Here is a 19,500-nt window from a genome sequence, read left to right on the forward strand (position 1 = left end):
GCCTTGGCAGATTAACGGGGTCTCAGGGATGCATGTCCCCGCACCGTCACGCGGGCTGGCCCAGCCACAGGCAGCCTGGGGACTCAGCCACGCAAGGCCGGCTCTGAAGAATGCTGGCTCTGAAGGATGCCGGCCAAGGTCGCGGCACCGATAGCTGCAGCTCAGCTGCTCCCTGCCACCAAGCCCAAGGTGACCGAGTCCACAGGAAGGATAAGCCAGATGGGGCTGGCGTTAAAGCACAGAGAGGAACAAACAGGCTGGATGCAGACCCACTTGCAAAACCCACAGGGTCCCACAGAGCGATGCTGTCCTGGCCTTATGTTCCATGGAGTCAGGTTGACTCCCTCGAAAATGGGCAAGTTTGGATCAATGTTGCAGAAATTCTGGTTTTGGGCACCAAAGTGGACAACCAGATCCATCTAGACTGGTGAGAGGTGGTACCACCCAGTGCTGCAGGCACCCATCAGGTTAACTCACAGCCTGGATTCTCCCAGCACAAATCAGGGCAATTTGAGCTTAGCAAAATGATCTGGGGTCCCTGCAGGAGGGATTTTGCCTGGGGAGAGGTAGGAGAGGCCATCCCAGCCCACTGAGAGCTACAAATAACTCAAACGGCCTCATTACCCAGTTTCTGATGAACAGGAGTTTGGTTTTATGTTTCCCCTGGGGCTAACTCCACCTGAAACTGGGCTATGCCTCATTACAGCAGAAGCCGCTGCCTTCAAAGTCAGGCAGGAGCGACACACTTGCTCCCAGCACACATCCTCGCTGGTGATAACCGCCGGCAGCGGCCCACGGCAAGGAGCCCCGGTGGGCACGGTTTGGGGTACCGTGCTCCCAGGGGTGGCTGCTCCAAGAGGGGCTGGGTTTTGGGCATCCAGGTGCCCCTGCCTGCACCTGCACTGTCAGTGCCCGGTGGAAAAGCCGCCTCTCGCCCTTCGTGGGAGCTTCTTGTGCTCAGCAGGACCGGGCTGGGAGCACGGACAGACCGCAGGACCCCGCACTCCTGCCTTTCCCCCGTACCCCCCCGGGGGCCCGACCTGTCCCTGCTGCCGCGTCCCTCCCCGCCCGCCCGGCCACGGCCCACCACGCGTGGTGCCCGGAGCGACCCGTAACCCACCGAGCAACCGCGCCGCTTACCGGAGCGGGAGGTCCCCGAGCCGGCACCGACACGCGTGGTCGGATCCCGCGGGGAAGGGGCTCGCACGGAACGGCGGGTGCGAGCGCCGCAGCCTCCCCGCCACCGGCCGGGCACCGGCTGAGCATCCTCCCGCCGGCGGGCGGCATCCCCCGGCTCCCCGGGCATCGCGCTCATCCCACGGCCGGGCCGGGCCGGGGCTTCCCTCTAGCGACCGTCGGCGGGAGAGCACGCCGCGGGGGGGCGGGGGGGGGGCGGAACGCGGGATCCGGGGCCGCAGCATCCCGGCCCGGCCGCGGGGACCCCGAGCCCCCCGGCACCGAAACCCCCCCCCCCGGGGTCCTGCCGCAAGCGCAGCGGCTCCCTCAGCCCCCGCCGCGGCTCGGGAGCAAGGCGCCCGGCCAGCCCCCTGCTTCCCCGGGGCCGCCCCAGCTGAGCCCGCAGAGCCCCACGGGGACACTCGGAGCTGCCGGGGCACAGAACCCCTTCCCCAAGCCTGGGCACCCAGGCAGGGTGACCCCAGCAGCCCGCGCTGGACTCTGCGGTTCAGCCTCAGCAGCCCTTTCATTTCTGCCAGCAGGTCAAATCCACCCGCAGCTCCAGACTCGTGCAGGGCTGAGCAGCTCCAGAGGGGCTCAGGCTTCTTCTGGGCCCGTGGGAAGGTTTGGTCTTGGGTGGGTGGGTGAGGTGAGTTGCTCAGGCCGGTGTCTGCAGGGAGGGGTAGGACAGGGGCAGCCCCACAGATGCAACTCCAGGCACTCGCAGGTGCCTCCCTGGGGACCCCTGCACACCCAGAACAGTGTGCGGTGGGATCTGGCTCTCCAGCAGCCGATGGGGTGGTCCAGCTCCGGTGCAAGGGCTGTCCCGCATCGAACCTGCCTGCACGCGGCGAGCTCTGGTGATGAGCGAAACTGCCAACGCTTCCCTCGTTCCCAGCGCGCACACACGTTTTTAATGGAGGATCATCGAATTCACAAAACAGATCTGCCAGAGAAACGCTGGGCCATGTCCTGGGCCCATGTGAAATGGCTGGTTCTCCTGGCAGGGTCACGGAGACAGCCCCCCCCCCGGGCCTGGCAGCACTGGGGGGCAGGAGGGGAAGGCAGCGGCATGGGGAGCAGCTGCCAGGGGGCAGGGAAGGGTTTGGGTGCTTTCCTATCCCCATGTCTCATCCTTTCTGCGTAGGCGCAGCAAAGCCTCCTCCTGCAGTCACAGGCTCTAGTAAGGGATGTTCTGGGGGGGGGGGGGTGTCGGTCCAGCAAGGAAAAGAAGAGTGAGCCGTGGCTTTGTCTGCACGGGTCTGGAGGGAGGGTCCCATGCCAAGGGTGACGGAAAGGGTCCCACTGTCCCAGGAGGTGGCCTGGGAATAGTCCTCTTCTGAGCAGAGTCCACGCTACAAGGACTGGCCGTGGATGCTGGAGCAGTACTCCAGGTAGTCAAACTCCTTGATGGGGAATGTCACAGTGCTCCACTTCTTATATCTCCTCTTCTCAGCCGGTGTCTCTACTATGAAGTTTTTGATGGAGAGGATGGGCAGCTTCACCTGCCGGTAGATCATCTCCATTCCCCACTCCTGTGTGGGCAGGGAGGGGACAGTCACACAACCCGCGGTGCAGCATGCCCGGGGTGCAGGGCCACGCGCACCTGGGATGGAGGCAGCTCCTTGCTCCTGGGGTACATCCCCCTTTGGAGACAGCTACCCATGTCCACGTCCCACGTACATCACACAGGCATGTGCTGAAGGCAGACAGCTCCACTCCTTAGCCAGGAGCTGGGGCACAAGGCACAGCCCTCCCACTCTGACCGGGCTGTAGCCACGGGGGCAGTGCCACGTGCCACACTCACCTGGCTGCACCCACTGCACACGATGCGGCAGTTGGGCTCCCAGTCCCTGAAAGTCCGCTGGAACTGTATTTTCCCGGAAACTCTGTAATACAGCCTGCAAGGAAGGGGCCGAAAGACACTCTAAGGATGACCGTCCAGGGGACAGAAACAGGGCAGCACATGTGCTCCCATAGTCACACATCCCACAAAGCCCCTGTGACCTCCCTGGACTGGTGTCCCCAAGAAAGAGCTGGCAGCAGGCTGCTGCCACCCCCTGCCCATCCTGGGTGGAGAGTGCAGCAGCTCGTGCAAGTGATGCCTGACAGCCGGGCTCTGCCTGCTCACCCCTGCCAGCGCCCAGCTCCTACCTGAAGTTGGGGTTGATGTTAACGTGGTGCATGCCCTCCACGGTGCGGATGTCGCTGCCGTGGCACACCATCACGTTGCAGTTGACACAGTAGAAGTAAACAGCATCCGGGTCGTGCAGCCGCCGCCTCTCGCTGATCTTGGCCTCCTTCATTAGCGAGCTGGCAACAGCAACTCGCTGCAGCTGCAAGATCTGCAGAGGGCAGGGGGAGGCAGGACAGCGGGGAGGACAGGGGTCAGCGCAGGGCAGCGGGCACGAACAGACGAGCAGGCATGGCAAGACACATGGCCTTGGAGAGATGCACCGTGCCAGAGGGCACGAGCAGCACGGCAGGATGGACAGGGCAGGATGGGCAGGACAGGATGGGCATGCACTGCCCCATGCACCTGATGCTACTCCCTCCCAGGAGCTGGTGCTGCCCCAAGGGGAGAGCAGGCGGCCAAAACCAGGGCACAGAGGGCTGTGCCCAAGCAGTAGATGCAGGCAGGAGCTGCCTGGCCCTCCTGGTGCTCGGGGCAGCACCCAGCGCTCACCTTGCAGCGGTACTCCTGCTCAGGCATGGCTTGCACTGCTCTGATCGCACTCTTCATGAGCTCCACAAGGTCCTCGTTGAGCAGCTCACGGGAGACTTCTCTGCTGTTGGCTTTGGCGAGGACGGAGTAGACGCTGTTCTCAGCACGGGCACGGCCCCGGGCCTGCAGAAGGGTGAAACCCTGTGGTCAGCAGAGGAGGGACATGGCCGACCCCCCCCTGCCTCCCCATGCCACCCCACAAGGATGGATCCACCCTCCCCACCCTGCTGTGCCTCACCAAGGAGATGCTCTGCCAGGGGCTGGGCTCATCCCCAGGGAGCTGCCAGCGGGGTGAGCAGGGTGGCTTTGGGGTGTCCCGGCAGACTCCCCCCACCACAGGGCCAGGCAGAGCGGCCGGAGGGAGCCCGGGCAGCTACCTGCATCATGGCGATCTCGTTGGTCATTAGCCCGTAGCGGACCACGACGTTGCACTCGGGGATATCCAAACCCTCCTCAGCCACGCTGGTGGAGAAGAGCAGGTTGAGGGCTCCCTCGCGGAACAGCTTGATCACGTCCTGCTGCTTGTTCTGGGGGGAGAGGGGGTGATGCTTCAGCAGCTGCGTAGGGCTCCGAGCCCCTGGCAGCACCTGCAAAGTGTGCAGGGAGGGGTAGGTCCAGCTCCTTCCCACCCTCCGCTCACCTGCGTCATGTGCCTGGCTTGGTTGCTGTAGCCGGCGCCGGTGAGGACGGCAGGCCTGATGTGCTTCCCGCGGAGCGCGGCTGTGTCCTGCAGCCAGCTGAGCAGGCTGTGGGCGCTCTGCCGGGTCTTGGTGAAGATGATGCCGCGAGAAGTGCCCTGGGGCTGGAAGTGCTCCTGCAGGATCTCCTCCAGCTTGCCCAGCCTTGGGTTCTCATAGCGCCGGTCCCCCGCAAGCGCCTGCAGGCTCATCTTGTTCTCTGTGCAGGTAAGTGGGGTGTTAGGGGGGCTCCCTGCCCCCCCAAATGCAGCCAGCGCCAACCCTCCAGGCCCCTCCATTACCCTCAAACAAGGTGGTGAGGAACCGTTCGGTGGAGTCCTTCATGTCCCTCTCAGTGGCGTAGAACTGCTGGAGGCACTGGAAGGCGTCGATCATCCGCACCGTGTCATTGATCAGCAAAGCGTCGTTGTATTTGCGCAGGTGCAGCGCGCACACCCGCGTCTTGCGACAAAACGTCTCTGCCGCTGGTGAGGGATGGGGCACACCGTGGTCACAGCCTGGCCCCGTGGCTGCCGGCTCTGCCCCTCCACACCCGCGCTGTCACCTCCTCACCTGTCTTCTCCAGCTCCACGATGCGCTGCTCGTAAATCTGCGTGCCGAAGTTCTGTGGCAGGTCGGGCATCTCCATGTACTGCTGGATCCGCTCCATCACCTTCTTCAGCCGCTCACCAAAGGGGTCCTGGGAGCAGAGAGGGGCTCAGAACCCGAGGAATCAGGGACATTGCTCCAGACAGCCTCAGAGGTGCAGCGCAGAGCGCCTGGCCAGGGTTAGGGGCTGTTTGCACAGAGGACCCAGACGGTTGCGGGATTCCCTTGCACCAAAGCTCTGGATCAAGTGATTCCTCACACTGGCATGAGCTAAGTGGATGGAGGGACACAGCCCCCCCGACTCAGCAGGGCTTGGGGGTCTCATCTTCCACCCAGTGAGCAGCCCTGTGGCTCTGACCGGCTGCCCCTCACCTGTGCTCTCTCCTGGCACAGGTCATACTGCTTCATGGGCTGGGGGACGTGGCTCTGCAGGTGCTGCAGCTCCTCCTGCGCCGACATGATTTTCTCGGTGTCCAGGTTGGCACAGATCTGAGAGGGCGAGACCCCGCTTCCAGCACTCAGCCCCGGCAGCCCAGGGTGACGCGGAGCACGGTGCTCGCTGGCACCCCGGCGAGTTTGGGGATGTCTCCCCCAGGCTGCCCAGCACCTGCACACCAGATTATCAACGCCCAACCCCAAGGGACACCCCGCTACAACCCAGGAGAAGGTGTGCCAGGGGCCGTTGTACTCGTCTCGGTGCAGGACGGGGGGCACAGGACCCACCTGCAGGATGTGCCCTACGGCCCCCGTGAAGGAGGTTGCCCCCCCAGTGCCGGGGGATGCTGTCAGGCCCAGGATCTGTGGCAGGTCCTGCCGCCCGCTGAGCTTGCGCCGGAGGTAATTCAGCATGATTTTGTTGTAGACGGCTTCCTTGTGCGTGTGGTGGCACTCGTCTATCACCAGCAGTGAGAAATCTGTGCCGGACAAGGGAGGGCAGTGGGGTCAACTGCATGGGAGCCACTGGGCAGCAGCGGAGGCTCAGCCGGGGGAGTCCCACCCCAGCCCAGCTGTGGGGAGAGCAACACTGGGGGTCCCGCACCCACCCGTCAGCTCCACGTGCGTGTCCTCCTCCCCGCTGACCAGTGCATTCTGCAGGATCTGGGCCGTGCAGATGACAACGTCGCTCTGCTTCACCACGTAGGCGAAGGACTTGTGGCTGCTGTCCCCGCTGATGGCCATCACCCTGAAGTCCTTCTGCAGCACATGGAACTCCTTCTTGGCGTGCTGGTCCACCAGGTGCACCTGCGCCCGTGAGACCCCCCCTCAGCTCCAGCCCGGGACCACCACTCGGGACCCCATGGCCGGCGAGCGCTGGTGCCCCGTTATCCCCAGGGCAGGACACCGGAGTCGAGGGGCACCTTGTTGACCAGCACGGCCACCTTGCTGCCCCGCCGGCTCTCCAGGTGCTGCCGGCAGACGTAGACGGCAGCGCGGGTCTTGCCGGCGCCCGTGGGCAGCCAGATGATGGTGTTGGTGCCGCGCAGGGCCGGGGCCACCACCTCCCGCTGGTACCCCCGCAGCTCCATCGCCATCCCGCTGCCTCTGCCGCCGGCCGGGAAACGAAACTCGGGGCGGGCGCGTCCTGCCGGAGCCCCAGCGAGGGGGAACCCCGCCGGCCGCGCTGCCGGGAACGGGCGGGCAGCGGGGCCGGGCTGGGAGGGGCTGAGCCGGGCCGGGCCGAACCGGGCTGGGACAAAGCGAACGGGGTTGAGCCGCGCTGCCCGCGCCCCCGCCGCCTGCCCGGCCCGCAGCAGCACGGGAACCGCCCCCCCCCCCATCCCCCGGGAACCCCCCCCCGGATCCCCGGTCACGGACAGAAATCGAAAGCGGGTGGAGCTCCCGCAACCGCCCCAGTAGAGCCCTGTGCAGCCCCCCCTGCACCCCCACGGGCCCCGTGGCTCCCTGCATCCTGCCGCTCCCACCTCCAAATACCCCCCCCCCCCCCCCAGCATCCCAGGCTGCCAACCTACTACAAAGCCAGACTCAAGGATGCAGCTAGGTCTGCACAAGGACATTTATTTAAAAAAAAAAAGAAACACAAACAAAACACAACCAAAACCAAACAAAACATAACAACAAAAAATCCCCCAAACAAAACAACAGTCAAGTGGAATGGGTGGGGGAGAAGGGCTGGTCCCACCCCAGCAAGGCCAGTGAGCCACAGAGCATCACCAGCACCCACACAGCGATGACAGCACGGGGCGTAAGGCAGCAGGTGACCAAGCGACGGTGGGGGACAGGTCAATGCCGGGGTCAGGCGCTCCCCAGCCCAGCACCCAAGGAGGTGCGGGGGGAACGCGGCCTGCGAGGTGCAAGGAGGGGGCAGCAAGGGGGGGGATGCGAGCAGGAGCCAACCCCACACCCAGGGGCAGAGGCTGGCTCACAGCTGGCGCAGAGCAGGGGGAGTGGGGGCCAGCGCTTCCCCCTGCCCCAGGCGCTGGAGCAGCAGTCGGGGATGCCAGCCCTCACCGTGCCAGGCAAGGGGCAGCCCCGGCTGGCAGCAGGAGCAGGCAGGGAGGGCTGTACGGGCAGGGAGGGCTGTACGGACTGTGTTTGGGCTCCTGGCCGGGGCAGAGGCAGGGCTGGAGACAGACCTGCCCCCAGAGGGAGGGAAGAGCTGATAGAGGCAGCAGGAGCTGGGGGGTGCAGGGGCAGTGCACCCCCTCACAGCAGGACCCTGGACCACAAGCAGCATCTCTGCCTGCAGCCGGGGGCGGGCAGGGCTGAGCCCTGCCGTACATTCAACAAGAGGGGCAGGGGCTGCCTGTGCGTGGACGGAAGCACAAAACCAAAGCACTTGTGTGCCCCTGCCCTGTCACGGAGAGCTGGGGCAGAAGGCACGACCCTGGAGAGGAGGGAAGTGCTGGTGCCGGGGGGCTCCTGGCCCCCAGGGAGAGGCAGGAACTCAGTGCTGCCCCTGCCCTGGGCAGATCCTGATGAGGCGGCTCCAGCCCCGCTGCCCACACCACCAGCAGCTCGGGGATAAAAGCACCGGACACCCCCTGCTCCCCTTGCCCCTCCCCTGCAGAGGGAAGGCCCAGCTCCCCAGGGCTGCTCAGCAGCAACAAACCCTCCAGCGGCCCCTGCCCACAGAGCGGGGCCAAGTCCCACGGGCAGCCCTGTCCCTCCCGAGGGGGGGCCAGTGGCCAAGGAGGGTCCAGGCCAGCTCCCCTACTTGTCGATGAGCCCCCCCTCCTTGAGCTTGAAGTAGAAGAACTTCTCCAGGGTGTTGGCACACTTGCAGTAGTCGCTGTCGGGCGGGTTGTACTCACGGCAGTTGGTGATGATGCGCTGCAGGTCGGCAATGAACAGCTTCTTGGTGACGTAGTAGCGGTTCTTCAGGCGCTCGGTCATGGTCTTCAGGTCTGGGGGTGGGGAAGGGTCAAGTCCCCCCAAGCCTCTGCACCCCCCAGCCACAAAGCTGGACACCGACCGAGGGTCCCAACTTGTCCCTCTCTTCTGGACTGTCCCAGGACTCCCAGCACCCCGTCACCCCCAGCCATGACACCCCCTCCCCAGCATGGACCCCCTGGATGGGGGGTCTGCAGCCCTCCCTCCACCACCCTGCCTCAGGGACAACCACCTACCGATGGGAAAGCGGATGATTTCATAGTAGTCCGGCGCCTCCGACTTCTTCACCGGCTCCATGAAGGGCCATGCGCTGGGGTGGGTCTGGGGAGAGGGTGGGGGGCAGGTTACAGCAGCAAGTGCAGGCAGCGAGTGCAGGCAGCCCCTGCCTGCCCCAGCACACAAGGGTCCTGCTCCCCATCTGCCCCCGAGGGCAGACCCCAGGACAGCCTGTCCAAGGGGAGGCAGCTCCGAGGGCTGTCACGGGGACGGGCACCCCGGAGCAGAGGGTCCCCTCCTGCCCGCACCTTGATCTGGGCCAGGAGGTTCTTCAGGGTGTTGTAGAGCTGGTCCGGATCCTTCAGCTCTTTTCTGCGAGACAAAACCAGCGGCCGTCAGCCCAGGGCAGGCAGCCTCTCCCCATCCCAGCGCTCCCACCTCCCCATCCCAGCGCTGGGAACGAGGAACAGCCGGAGCCGAGCCCTCGCAGCCCAGCTGCTGCAGGACACCCACCCCCCCGGCACAGCACTCACCCCTTCTCCTTCCCCAGCGGCTTCCATCCCGTTTCTCCTGGAAGACAAGGATCAACGTCACCACGTCTGCTCCACGCCCACGGGCAAGGGAGGACGGAGCCCTCCTGCCAGACAGCCCTTCCCTGCCAGAAGCTGGCAGGACTCACGGATGCCGGGGACGCTCTCGATGGGGATCTGTCGCACGCCCTCCTTGAAGCAGGTCAGGCCGGGGTAGACCTTGCGGATCTGCGCCTGCTTCCTCTCAATCAGCTTCTTGATGATCTGTGGCAGGAAGGGGGGGTTGGAAGTGGGGAGGTGAGCAGGGACTGCAGGATGCTCCAGGGAGCCAAACCGTGACCAAGTACCACCCCACGGGCTCCCAGCACCGGCCGCCCAGGGCTGGAGCCATCCCCGGCCACCATCACCACCACCACAGTGGCCCATCTCTGCCCCATGAACCTGCTCCCAGGGCAGAGACGGTTCCCAAGGGCTGGCACATCCCCACCCCTCTCCCCTGCCTCCAGCAGGCAGGTGGCAGGGGCCCGAGCAGGCAGAGCCTGGCAGCACCCACCCGCCCACGGGATGTACCTCCTTCTGCTTCTTGATGATGTGGGAGAGCTCGGTGTAGGGGATGCGCGGGTTCAGCTCACACTCCATCAGGGTTGCCCCCTCGTAGTCCTTGATGTAACCCAGGTAGCGGCTCTTGGGGACCTTGATGTCCTTGGAAAAGCCCTAGGAGGGAGAGGGTGGGTTGGAGGGGGCTGCTGGGCAGGGGGGCTGAGGGGAGCTGCCCCAGGGGAAGGAGCCCACCTGCTTCTTGAAGTAGCCGATGGCGTACTCGTCCGCATAGGTGAGGAAGTAGAGGATGTTGTGCTTGATGTGGTACTCCTTCAGGTGGTTCATCAGGTGTGTCCCGTAGCCCTGAGGGAGCCACCGTGAGACAGGGACACTACCCCTTGCCCCGTGCCCCCCAGGCAGCCCGAGTCAGATGGGACACACAGTCCCCTCCCACCCGTGGACACAGGCAGCTGGCAGACATCCCCAAAGCATCGCTGCTGCTCGGGCTGGCCAGCACTGAGCAGGTCTGGGCTACCCAGGGGTTCAGACACCCTCGTGTTCTTCCAGCTACAGTGGGACCATCCTGCTCCTCCCCACCCCCGTGCTGTGCCGTGCCCACCACCCACCTCCCCGTTCTCACCTTCACTTGCTCGTTGGACGTGACGGCGCAGAAGACGATCTCCGTGAAGCCCTGCGTGGGGAACATGCGGAAGCAGATCCCCCCGATCACTCGGCCGTCCTTGATCAGCGCCAGGGTCTTGTGCTTCCTGTGGGCAGCGAGGCCAAGGGTGAGACAGGAGCCCGCCCGTGCCAGCTCCCCCCCGCGCCCCCCGAGCCACGCACGGGTCAAAGACGAGGCGCGTGATGTACTCCTTGGGCATGCGGGGTAGCTGGTGCGAGAAGACGTTCTGCAAGCCCACCAGCCACATCAGGATCTTCTTGTTGGATTTCTGTGAGAGCGAGTTGCCGATGACGTGGAACTCGATGATGCCGCGGCGCTCCTCCAGCCGGGCCGTCTCATCCCGTGCCGCGTTTGCTGATAGCAGGCTGGTCTGGGGGTGCGGGGGGGGGGGAGTGGGGGGGTGTTTCAGTGACCCCAGCACACCCTCCGCGGGGGGAGCCCAGCCAGGCCCTGGCACACCAGGAAAGCAGCTCTGCGGGCTTTGGCAGCACTGGTGCCACCTCAGTGCCCCAACCCCGTACCTCGGGGCCCAGCATGGCAGCGGGGTCCGTGATGGTCAGCATGACCTCGTTCACCAGCTCCATGGGGATGTCTCCCATGACGCGGATCCGCTTGGCATCTTCCAGCGTCAGGCTCTCGGGCAGCTTCCGCTTATCCCCTGGGGCGCGGAGCAGAGCGGCACATCCAGCACCGGGAGGGACCAAGGAAGGTCCCAGCTCACCCGGCGCCGGGCTCACGCCGGCCCTACCTGGCAGGGGCTCCGGGGTGCTGGCGTCCATGCTCGCGGCAGAGCTGCTGTTGCTGAGCTTCTTGCTGAAGAGCGGAGTGGTGGGCACAGCGACGGTGCTGACCGCGGCTGGAAGAGACCAACGATGCCCGTGACTGCCAGAAAACAGCTCGCCACGCTGCAGCAGCCCAGCCACCGCCACCTCAGTCCTTCATCCTACAGCCCCTGAGCTGAAGGAGCTGCTCCCCGAGATACCTGGGCGAGACACCAGCTGGGCACCCTCCGCGGCCGGCACGGTGAAATCGGCCTCCCAGATTGGAGAGTTCTCACCATAGATCTCCTCCTCCAGCATGGACAGGAACCTGGCAGGGAGCAGCACGTTGGCCGGTGAGCAGGCGCCAGGCACACACAGCCCCTCGGCTCTGCATACAGCGGGGAGCGCAGGGGGTCACGCTCGGTGTGCGAGTGCCCCGAGACAGGAGAGCCTCCCCAGCGGCGCAGCGGCCATCCCCGCGTCGGGGACCTACTTGGGGAAGTGGGTGAGGATCAGCGTCCGCTTCTCCGGCACCAGCTTGTCCTTCTCCACCCGGAACTTCTCCAGCAGCTGCCGGCGGGTAACTGTGAAGATGGACTTCAGGAGGCTGCGCCCGAAGACGTGGGTGGTCTCGTAGCGAGGAAGGCTGTCGCAGCTCTGCGGCACGTGGCAGTAGCACAGCCACCTAGGAGACAAGAACACACTCCAGTGACGGGGCTGGGACCAGCGACCCCAGAGCATCCGCATCCCTCCTGGGACAACACTGCTGGGAGCAGGACGAGGAGAGCAGGCACCCAGGGGGTCATGGCTGACGTTATTTGGAAGCAGCCTCCCCACTGGACGCCTGCTCTCCTCGCCTAGGAGAGCTGGGGAGAGGCAAAGACCCCAGCAGCCAGGGGTCAGCCCCACACGGGGTGTGGGAGGAGCGGGCAGACCCCCAGGCTGGCTGGCTCAGACCCCCTCCTGCCCTCACCTCGTGTAGTTGACCTTGTAGGTGGCCACATCGTCATTCTGCGAGCGCTGCCGGAACTGGGATGGTGTCTCCAGCTTCCAGTAGTTGAGGCAGAGCAGGAACATCTTGGAGAGCTCGTACATGGTCTGCCGCTCCTTGGGTGGCAAGTGGCTGAACTTGTACTGGACGAAGTTCAGGACTCCCTGGGGAGAGGAAGGGGTGGTGGAGGGGCACCGGGTGCTGCACCAGACCCTTCAGTGCTGCCCCCCGAAGAGGGAGGGGACCACGCAAGAGCAGCAAAACACAGGACAAGTCATCAGTGCCAACACGTGAGCCTGACAGCGGCCTCACCTGCTCTATGTTTGGTTTCTCGAAGGGGGGGCTCCCCAGGGACCCCTCGACCACAGGCTGGCTCATCTGCAGGATGCACTTCCGCAGGAGCTGTGAAGACACCGTCGGACACGGTTATGGACCGAGGCACGCCACGAGCGGTGGAAGCGGCAGAACGCTGCTATGGGGCTGCACTGATTTACGCAGCCAGGAAGGTGCCAGGGTCCACCGTGGGGTACGCCCATTTCTTCCCTGGCAGTCTCCCTCCCGGGGGGAATTCAAGGCCGGGAGCGTGGTCGCTCCCAGGACAGGGTCGGCATTTCAGGTCTCTGGGTGGGCTGGCTCACAGCCACAGACTGCAGCTCCCAGCAGAGCACGCAGAGGACAGGCAGTGGGACAGCAGCCCCAGCTCCCCGGCAAAGCTGAGGGACCCCTGTGCAACGTGCCCAGACACACCTTGAACAGGTAGAAATACACCTGCTTGGTGTCCGTGTCCTCCTCCTTGTGCACCGACATGAAGAGGTTTTCCACATCCACCACCATACCCAGCAGCCGGTTGATCTCCTCCTCCGAGACGTTCTCCAGGTGGGACACGTGGTCCGCTGTGGCAGAGAGAAAGCCGCAGTGAGATCGGGGAGGGGTCCGCGCTGCTGCCCCTCCCCAAGGGGGTCCCGGGTGCCCTGCGGCGGGGTTACCCAGCGCGTGGCTGCAGCTCCGGCAGGGCTCGCTCAGGTTGGTCACTGGCTGCTGCAGGTCCATGCGGGGGGCAGTGGGAGGGTTGGGGTTCTTCCAGCCATTGCACTTGCAGGCGTCGTTGGCCTGGGACGAGGGACAGGAGAGGCCGTCACGCGGTGGCCCGTGCACTGCCTCGTGCCAAGGCTGCCGCCTTCTCTGGCCAAACAACCGCCCCTGCAAAGGTCCTCCTCCACCTGTCCCACCCACCCCAGCTTTCCTCAGCACCCACCCTGCATGACCCAGCACCCCAACACTCTCTCACGCCTCTCCTGTGTGCAGCCCCAGGACCCTGCAGGCCCTGCCCATGGCTGTCCTTGCACGTCCCTTACACGACACAGCACTGTCCCCCTGCACCTCCTGCCCATGCACGGCCCACCAGTCACTCCTGCATCCCATGCACGGTCCAGCAAGCTCCTCCCGCACACCCCAGCCACGCACAGCCCAGCATCTCCTTCCTGCACCCCACGCACAGCCCGGTACCCCCCTCCTGCATCCCCTGCCCGTGCACGTCCTTGCACCCTCTCCTGCAGCCCCTGCCCAGCTCAGCACCCCCCTCCTGCATCCCTCTGCACAGCTCAGCACCCCCCTTTCTGCACCCCCTGCCCGTGCACGTCCTTGCATCTCCCTTCTGCGCTCCCTGCACGGCTCAGCACCCCCTTCCCGCAACCTCCTGCCCATGCACGCCCTTGCATCACCCTCCTGCACCCCCTACACGCTCCTCCTGCACACACCCCCCCACACACACACGTCCTTGCACACCTCCTCCTGCATCTCCCACCCACTCATGGCCTTGCATCCCCCTCCTGCACCCCCTGCCCAGCTCCCCACCCGCCTCCTGCACCCTTGCACCACTCTCCTGCACTCCCTGCCCGTGCACGGTCCGGTACGCCCCTCTACCCGGTTCTACCCGGTGCCGGTGCAGCCCACCTTGCAGGCTGAGAAGACCCCCAGCTTCTCCAACTTCTTCCCGCGGGGGAACCCCCGCACTTGCGCCTTACGCTGGCTCGCCCGCTGCTGTTGGCTCAACCCGGGTCTCGCCGGATCGCTAGATCCCCCTCCTCCCCCTGCCGTCCCGCTTCCAGCCCCACCGCTCCCCGCCGTTGTCCCCGGGCCCGGCGGGGGCCGCCCCGGTTGTGCGGCCTCCGGCTCCGCCATGCCGGGCCCGGCGTGCGCTCCGCGCTCACTGCGCCTGCGCGCCGGGCACGCCGGGATCGGTAGTCCATCGCAGCGGATGGGGGGGTGTTAGGGGGGTGTTACCGGGGCCGGTTCACGCCACCCGCAGCCCCGGGCGGGAGCAAAGCTCCCGCCCGGGGCTGCGGGCGGCGTGAACCGGCCCGAGAGAATGGAGATCCAGGCCCGACAGGGACCGACCAACCACCCCGAGAGCACCTCCCAGGGGGGTGCCGGCGGCTCGGAGCCATCACATCCCGGGGAGAGAAGCTCCCCCGCCGGTAACCGGTGCCGCGCCCGGTTCGGTGGTGCTCGGCGCTGCACGGCGCGCTCCAGTTCCCCGTAGCCCTCTCCAAATATGGAGTGAGGCCACGCCTTTCTCCACCAAATATGGTGTGAGGACCGCCCACCACCACCCCCGCCCCGCCTCCTAAGCAAGAAGGTGTGGCCACACACCTTCGCCCCGCCTCCTTCGCCTAATACGGAGTATGGCCCCGCCCCAACACGGGCATGTGCCCGCCTCCCGAGCTATATATGAACTGCGACCGCCCCCGCCTGCCTATTTATGGAAGTCTCCGCCCATTTCGCCGCTGAGGGGCGTGGCTTGGCGGCAGGCTGAGTCGAGACGGAGCGGGCAGCGCCTGGAAATTGCCAGCAATGGGGGGGGGGGACGGGGGGGGGACGGGACGGACACGGCCCCGCCCGGCCCGGGGGATGCTGGCACAGCTCGGCACGGCCCGTGGGCGAGTGGGTACCCCACGGGAGTGTCCCAGCACCGTCCTGAAGATGGAGGTCGGGTGCCCAAAGGCTGCCCGGGGGGGATGCTCAGCACCGCACCCCTCAAACAGCCTCCTCTGCCAAGGCAGGGCTGGGGAGAGGTGCCAGGGACGTGCCCTGTGCGTGGGCACAGCGAGGAGCGCTGTAAAGCAAACATGGAAACCGCGCAAATAAAAGTCAGGAATATTTATTACATATCAAAAAAAGCTACGTGTTTTGGGCAGAGACCCCCCCCGCCGGACCGTTGTGCAGTCCTCGGCACGGTCTTGCTCTGCGGCCAGCAGCTGCCCCGGCAGCCGGGCTCAGCCCGGCCCCACGCCGCTCCCCGTCACGCCTTGGCCCGCTCGGCTCCGTCATCGGTGCTGGCTGTCGGCTGCGCCACCGCCGGCCCCATCTGGATGGGCACGTTCCTCTCCGGGGCAGCCGGCAGGGCCAGCTTGGGGGCTTCGATGCGGAGCTGCCCCTCCTTGGACAGGGAGCAGGTCAGCGCCTCGGCGTCCACCTCCTCGGGCACGTCCCACTCACGCTTCAGCACCTCGTACTTGTAGGAGAAGGAGCCCTTCTCGTCCGTGCTCTGCGTCTCCTTCTGCCCCACCAGAACCACCTTCCTGCCCACCACCTTCACCGACAGCTGCTCGGGAGAAAAGTCCTTCACATCCTGGATGACGGAGAAGCCCTCCCCAGAGCCCTGGGTCAGGGCTGCGCTGGTGCTTGGGGCTCGCTCCGTGGCAATGCCGATCCGGCTGGGGCTGCTCCCGCTGGTCAGGAACTGCTCGAAGCTGCTCATGAACTCCCGAGCCCTCTCCATCTCAAGCCGCAGCTCTCGCTCCAGCTCAGCGAAGAGGGTGCCTGGATGCGGCCAGAGGGTGCGGACAGGTCCCAGCCACGGGAACAGCGAGCTGGACGCGGGTGGCATGAAGTGCAGGCGGCAAAGCATCTCTGCTCCTGGTGCGTGCTCCTGGCGCGTGCTGCGGCTCTGCTCTGTGCAAGGGCTGGAGCGGTGCTGAGCTGGGGCCGGGGAGCAGCAGGTTTTATCCTCCCCTGTCCAGGGGTGTGCCCCTTCCAGAACGCTCTCTCCCCACGCGCCCTCCTGGAGCCATCACCTATTTTTGAGAGGCTGATTATCTGCCAGCCAAAATAGCAGCGCCTGCTTCTGGGGACGAGTCACACGCCGCAAATAGGGAGCTGCAGTCACTGCCACAAGCTCGGGTTTCTGCAGAGCCACCGTGATGCAGCAACGGCTGCGGTCACCACCGACCGGGGGGCGAGCGTAGCCCTTCCCGCAGCCCCCATGCCGGGGGGCTCGGCAGGGCGCAGGTTGCGCTGTGCCAGGAGCGCGTCACTTTGGCCAGCGCGGGGACGATCCCACCCCTAGAGCAACGTGTTCCTACGTCACTCGCTGCCAGAGGCATCTCGCACTTTCTAGGCCCTCCCTCCCCCTCCCTGGGGAGCGCCCGCTGTCCTGTCCCAGCCCCCCAGCACGGTCCTGTGCACCCCACCTGGGGAGGGGCCCACGGGCTGGTTTCTGGTCTCACTTGGGGGTTCCCCCCCCAGCAACTGAGGGTCCTGCAAATGGGGGGGGGGGGGAGGGGGGAACAGAGGGGCTTCCCTGCCTGCAGATGGGGGGGAGCACAGGCAAGGGGGGAAGGCAGGGAGGAGAGGAGCCCAGCCCCGCTCCCTGCCTGGGAAGTAGAAAGGCCACAGATTTTTGGCAGGGGCGGCTCAGGCATCCCGCTCGGAGGCTGAGGTGATGCTGCTAATTATAAGCCAGGAGAGCAGAGCTGCAGACTAAGGGCGAAGGTATGCTGGGCACGACGTAAGAGGTGCCTCTCCTCACGGATGAGTAACAAGAATGAGCTGGAACGGGCTGGAAAGAGCTGAGCTTTTCTCCCGAGGATGACGTGATGTGCAGGATGAGGCCACTCCTCCCCGGGAAGGGGAATAAAAGCCGCGGGCGGCAGCGGCAGGGCAGAGCGTTCCCAGCCAGCTGGAGAGGGGACAGAGAGAGAACCAGCAGCAGCAGCAGCACCAGCAGCAGCACCAGCACCAGCACCAGCAGCACCAGCACCAGAGATGCTTTGCCGAATGCACCTCGCACCATTCGCTTCCAGCTCCCTGGCCACCCGGCTGGGGACGGTGCGGACCCTCTGGCCGCACGCAGAGACCATCTTCACTGAGCTGCAGCAGGAGATGGAGAAAGCTCGGGAATTCATGAGCAGCTTCGAGCAGCTCCTGAACAGCCAAGGAGCCACCGCCATGGAGCAAGCCCCGAGCACCAGCACAACCCTGACCCAGGGCTCTGGGGAGGGCTTCTCCGTCATCCAGGACGTGAAGAACTTTTCTCCCGAGCAGCTGTCGGTGAAGGTGGTGGGCAGGAAGGTGGTTCTGGTGGGGCAGAAGGAGACGCAGAACACGGACGAGAAGGGCTCCTTCTCCTACAAGTACGAGGTGCTGAAGCGTGAGTGGGACGTGCCCGAGGAGGTGGACGCCGAGGCGCTGACCTGCTCCCTGTCCAAGGAGGGGCAGCTCCGCATCGAGGCCCCCAAGCTGGCCCTGTCCGCTGCCCCGGAGAGGAACGTGCCCATCCAGGTCAGCCCCGCAGCCTCGCAGCCAGCACCAGCCGCCGAGGATGGAGCCACCAACAAAGCCCAGGTGTAATGGGAAGGAACCGATGGCCCGCGGCAGGACCGGAGGAGATAGCAGCAAGTCTCGGGTTTTAGCCCAGACAAGCTCCATCAGCAATGATGTCATTTTTTTCACTATACTGGAATGTTTTTGTATCCAATAAAAATACTTTTGCATACAACCTGCTTGTGTTCTCCTGGTGTTGATTGATGGGGAGGCTGGGCCCTGGTCTTAGGTCTTCCAGAGGAGCTGGATGCGCAGAGAGGGAAGAGCCTCTCTTGGTGCCTCAGGGCGGCACAAAACTGGGCTGAGAGCGGACCCAGAGGGAGGGAAGGGATCTGAGAGCACGGTGCTGCTCATGGATGGGGGGAAGCAGGGAAGGGCAGCCCCACTCCCCTGTACCGGAGCAGAGGCAGCTCTCCCAGGGAGCAGGCAGGCTGCCTTCACCCCCCTCCTCATGCTGCTGCCAGCATCCGCATCAGCTCCACAGTCCCTTGCCCCCTGGCCGATGCCACTGAATGGGAAGAGGACCTGACTGGGGGTAGGGTGCCCCTGTTGTAGCCACACTTTCCCCCCCCCCCAAGCAGCTCCTGGAGGCCCCTCTGGGATCCCAGCAGCAGGGAGGGTGAAGCCCATCTCCAGGCAGTGTGTAACCACCATAAACACCCATGCTCAGGCCTGGGCAGGCAGCAGGTATGCAGACAGGCACGCCTGTTTGTGCTAAAGCTGCTCCAAGCTTGGACAGCCCTTCCCTTGGCAGCAAGGAGGCTCTGCGGAGCACTGCTGCGCACCTCCATGGCCAGCAGCAGGGCCCCAGCCCCGATACCCAGCCCCTTACAGCTGAACAGCAGATGCTCAGGCAGCAGCAAGACAGCCCTTGAGGCATCACGGGCTCCTTCACAGAGATGGAGACCCAGAGTCCTGGAAGGAGCCAGAAATGAAACCCTGTCAACCAGGAACCAAGTCCAAGAAACCAGCAGATGGCAACAGCACCTCACATTGCATTCATAAATTGTTCAGAGTTGGGATGGGGAAGAACTTTTCCAACAGGTCCCTCTCTTTGCTGCCCGGGGAAGTGTGCAGCATCAGTCCAAACTCCACTAGAAGCAATGAGACCTCAGCTGTCCTGAGCTCCTCTGGCAGCAGGGGCTGGAAACCAGCAGCACCCAGTGAGCAAAGCCCACCCGAGGCCACACACTGCCGGCAGCCTCTGCTCCAGGCAGATGACCTGGTCACCGAGTCACTCCAGACCCTTCCCACTTCCAGGATTTTAAAGAAACCCAGCATGAGCAGAAAGCACCAAGACCTCGGTTAGAGGATGAAGCCCACGTGAGCCAAGGCTGTTCACACAGACAACTTTATTCACGGCCACCCAGCAGGGCTTTCAGAGCTCCAACACTGCAAGCCACAGGCAAGCCCAGCCCAGGGCTGGTCCCACAGTTCACGGTAGCTGTGCCTCTCAGAGCTTCAGCAGCCACCACGCAGCTGAGGAGAAGCAGCAGGTTCAAGCACCAGCACATCACAATCTTCAAGCTCTCCCAAGCACACAGGGTGCTGGCCCAGCAGCACCCATGGTAGCAGCAGAGCTGCAAGGGGATGCTCTGTTCTCCATGTTGGCTCCAGGTCTCCCCCACAGGTGTAAGG

The 19,500-nt window shown here is 65.0% G+C and overlaps 4 protein-coding genes across 4 annotated transcripts; 1 reads left to right on the top strand and 3 right to left on the bottom strand.

Moving 5' to 3' along the window:
- Window positions 1–2,081: 2,081 nt before the first annotated feature.
- DHX58 (DExH-box helicase 58) lies at window positions 2,082–6,871 on the bottom strand. The gene is made up of 12 exons (XM_054801400.1): window positions 6,546–6,871; window positions 6,231–6,429; window positions 5,911–6,101; window positions 5,560–5,676; window positions 5,152–5,278; window positions 4,881–5,063; window positions 4,542–4,798; window positions 4,279–4,428; window positions 3,863–4,024; window positions 3,331–3,521; window positions 2,984–3,077; window positions 2,082–2,711 (listed from the first exon to the last, which is right to left on the bottom strand). Exons 1-12 carry the CDS (start codon window positions 6,717–6,719, stop codon window positions 2,532–2,534), a joined length of 2,025 nt encoding a protein of 674 aa, XP_054657375.1. The 5' UTR covers window positions 6,720–6,871; the 3' UTR covers window positions 2,082–2,531.
- A 429-nt stretch (window positions 6,872–7,300) lies between these two features.
- KAT2A (lysine acetyltransferase 2A) lies at window positions 7,301–14,439 on the bottom strand. Its single transcript, XM_054801387.1, has 18 exons — window positions 14,212–14,439; window positions 13,245–13,368; window positions 13,006–13,151; window positions 12,571–12,660; window positions 12,241–12,422; window positions 11,761–11,952; window positions 11,489–11,595; window positions 11,255–11,362; window positions 11,028–11,164; window positions 10,668–10,876; window positions 10,465–10,591; window positions 10,077–10,187; window positions 9,855–9,998; window positions 9,434–9,548; window positions 9,288–9,324; window positions 9,063–9,126; window positions 8,775–8,859; window positions 7,301–8,552 (listed from the first exon to the last, which is right to left on the bottom strand). The coding sequence occupies exons 1-18, from the start codon at window positions 14,437–14,439 to the stop codon at window positions 8,359–8,361; spliced, it is 2,400 nt and encodes a 799-aa protein (XP_054657362.1). The 3' UTR covers window positions 7,301–8,358.
- A 965-nt stretch (window positions 14,440–15,404) lies between these two features.
- LOC129195422 (heat shock protein 30C-like) lies at window positions 15,405–16,577 on the bottom strand. The gene has a single exon (XM_054801416.1). The coding sequence runs from the start codon at window positions 16,166–16,168 to the stop codon at window positions 15,560–15,562; it is 609 nt and encodes a 202-aa protein (XP_054657391.1). The 5' UTR covers window positions 16,169–16,577; the 3' UTR covers window positions 15,405–15,559.
- A 611-nt stretch (window positions 16,578–17,188) lies between these two features.
- Window positions 17,189–18,034, top strand: LOC129195423 (heat shock protein 30-like). The gene has a single exon (XM_054801417.1). The coding sequence runs from the start codon at window positions 17,305–17,307 to the stop codon at window positions 17,887–17,889; it is 585 nt and encodes a 194-aa protein (XP_054657392.1). The 5' UTR covers window positions 17,189–17,304; the 3' UTR covers window positions 17,890–18,034.
- The last annotated feature ends 1,466 nt before the right edge of the window (window positions 18,035–19,500 follow it).

Source organism: Grus americana, chromosome 22 (genome assembly GCF_028858705.1).
Source record: "Grus americana isolate bGruAme1 chromosome 22, bGruAme1.mat, whole genome shotgun sequence".
Classification (NCBI taxonomy): Eukaryota; Metazoa; Chordata; class Aves; order Gruiformes; family Gruidae; genus Grus; species Grus americana.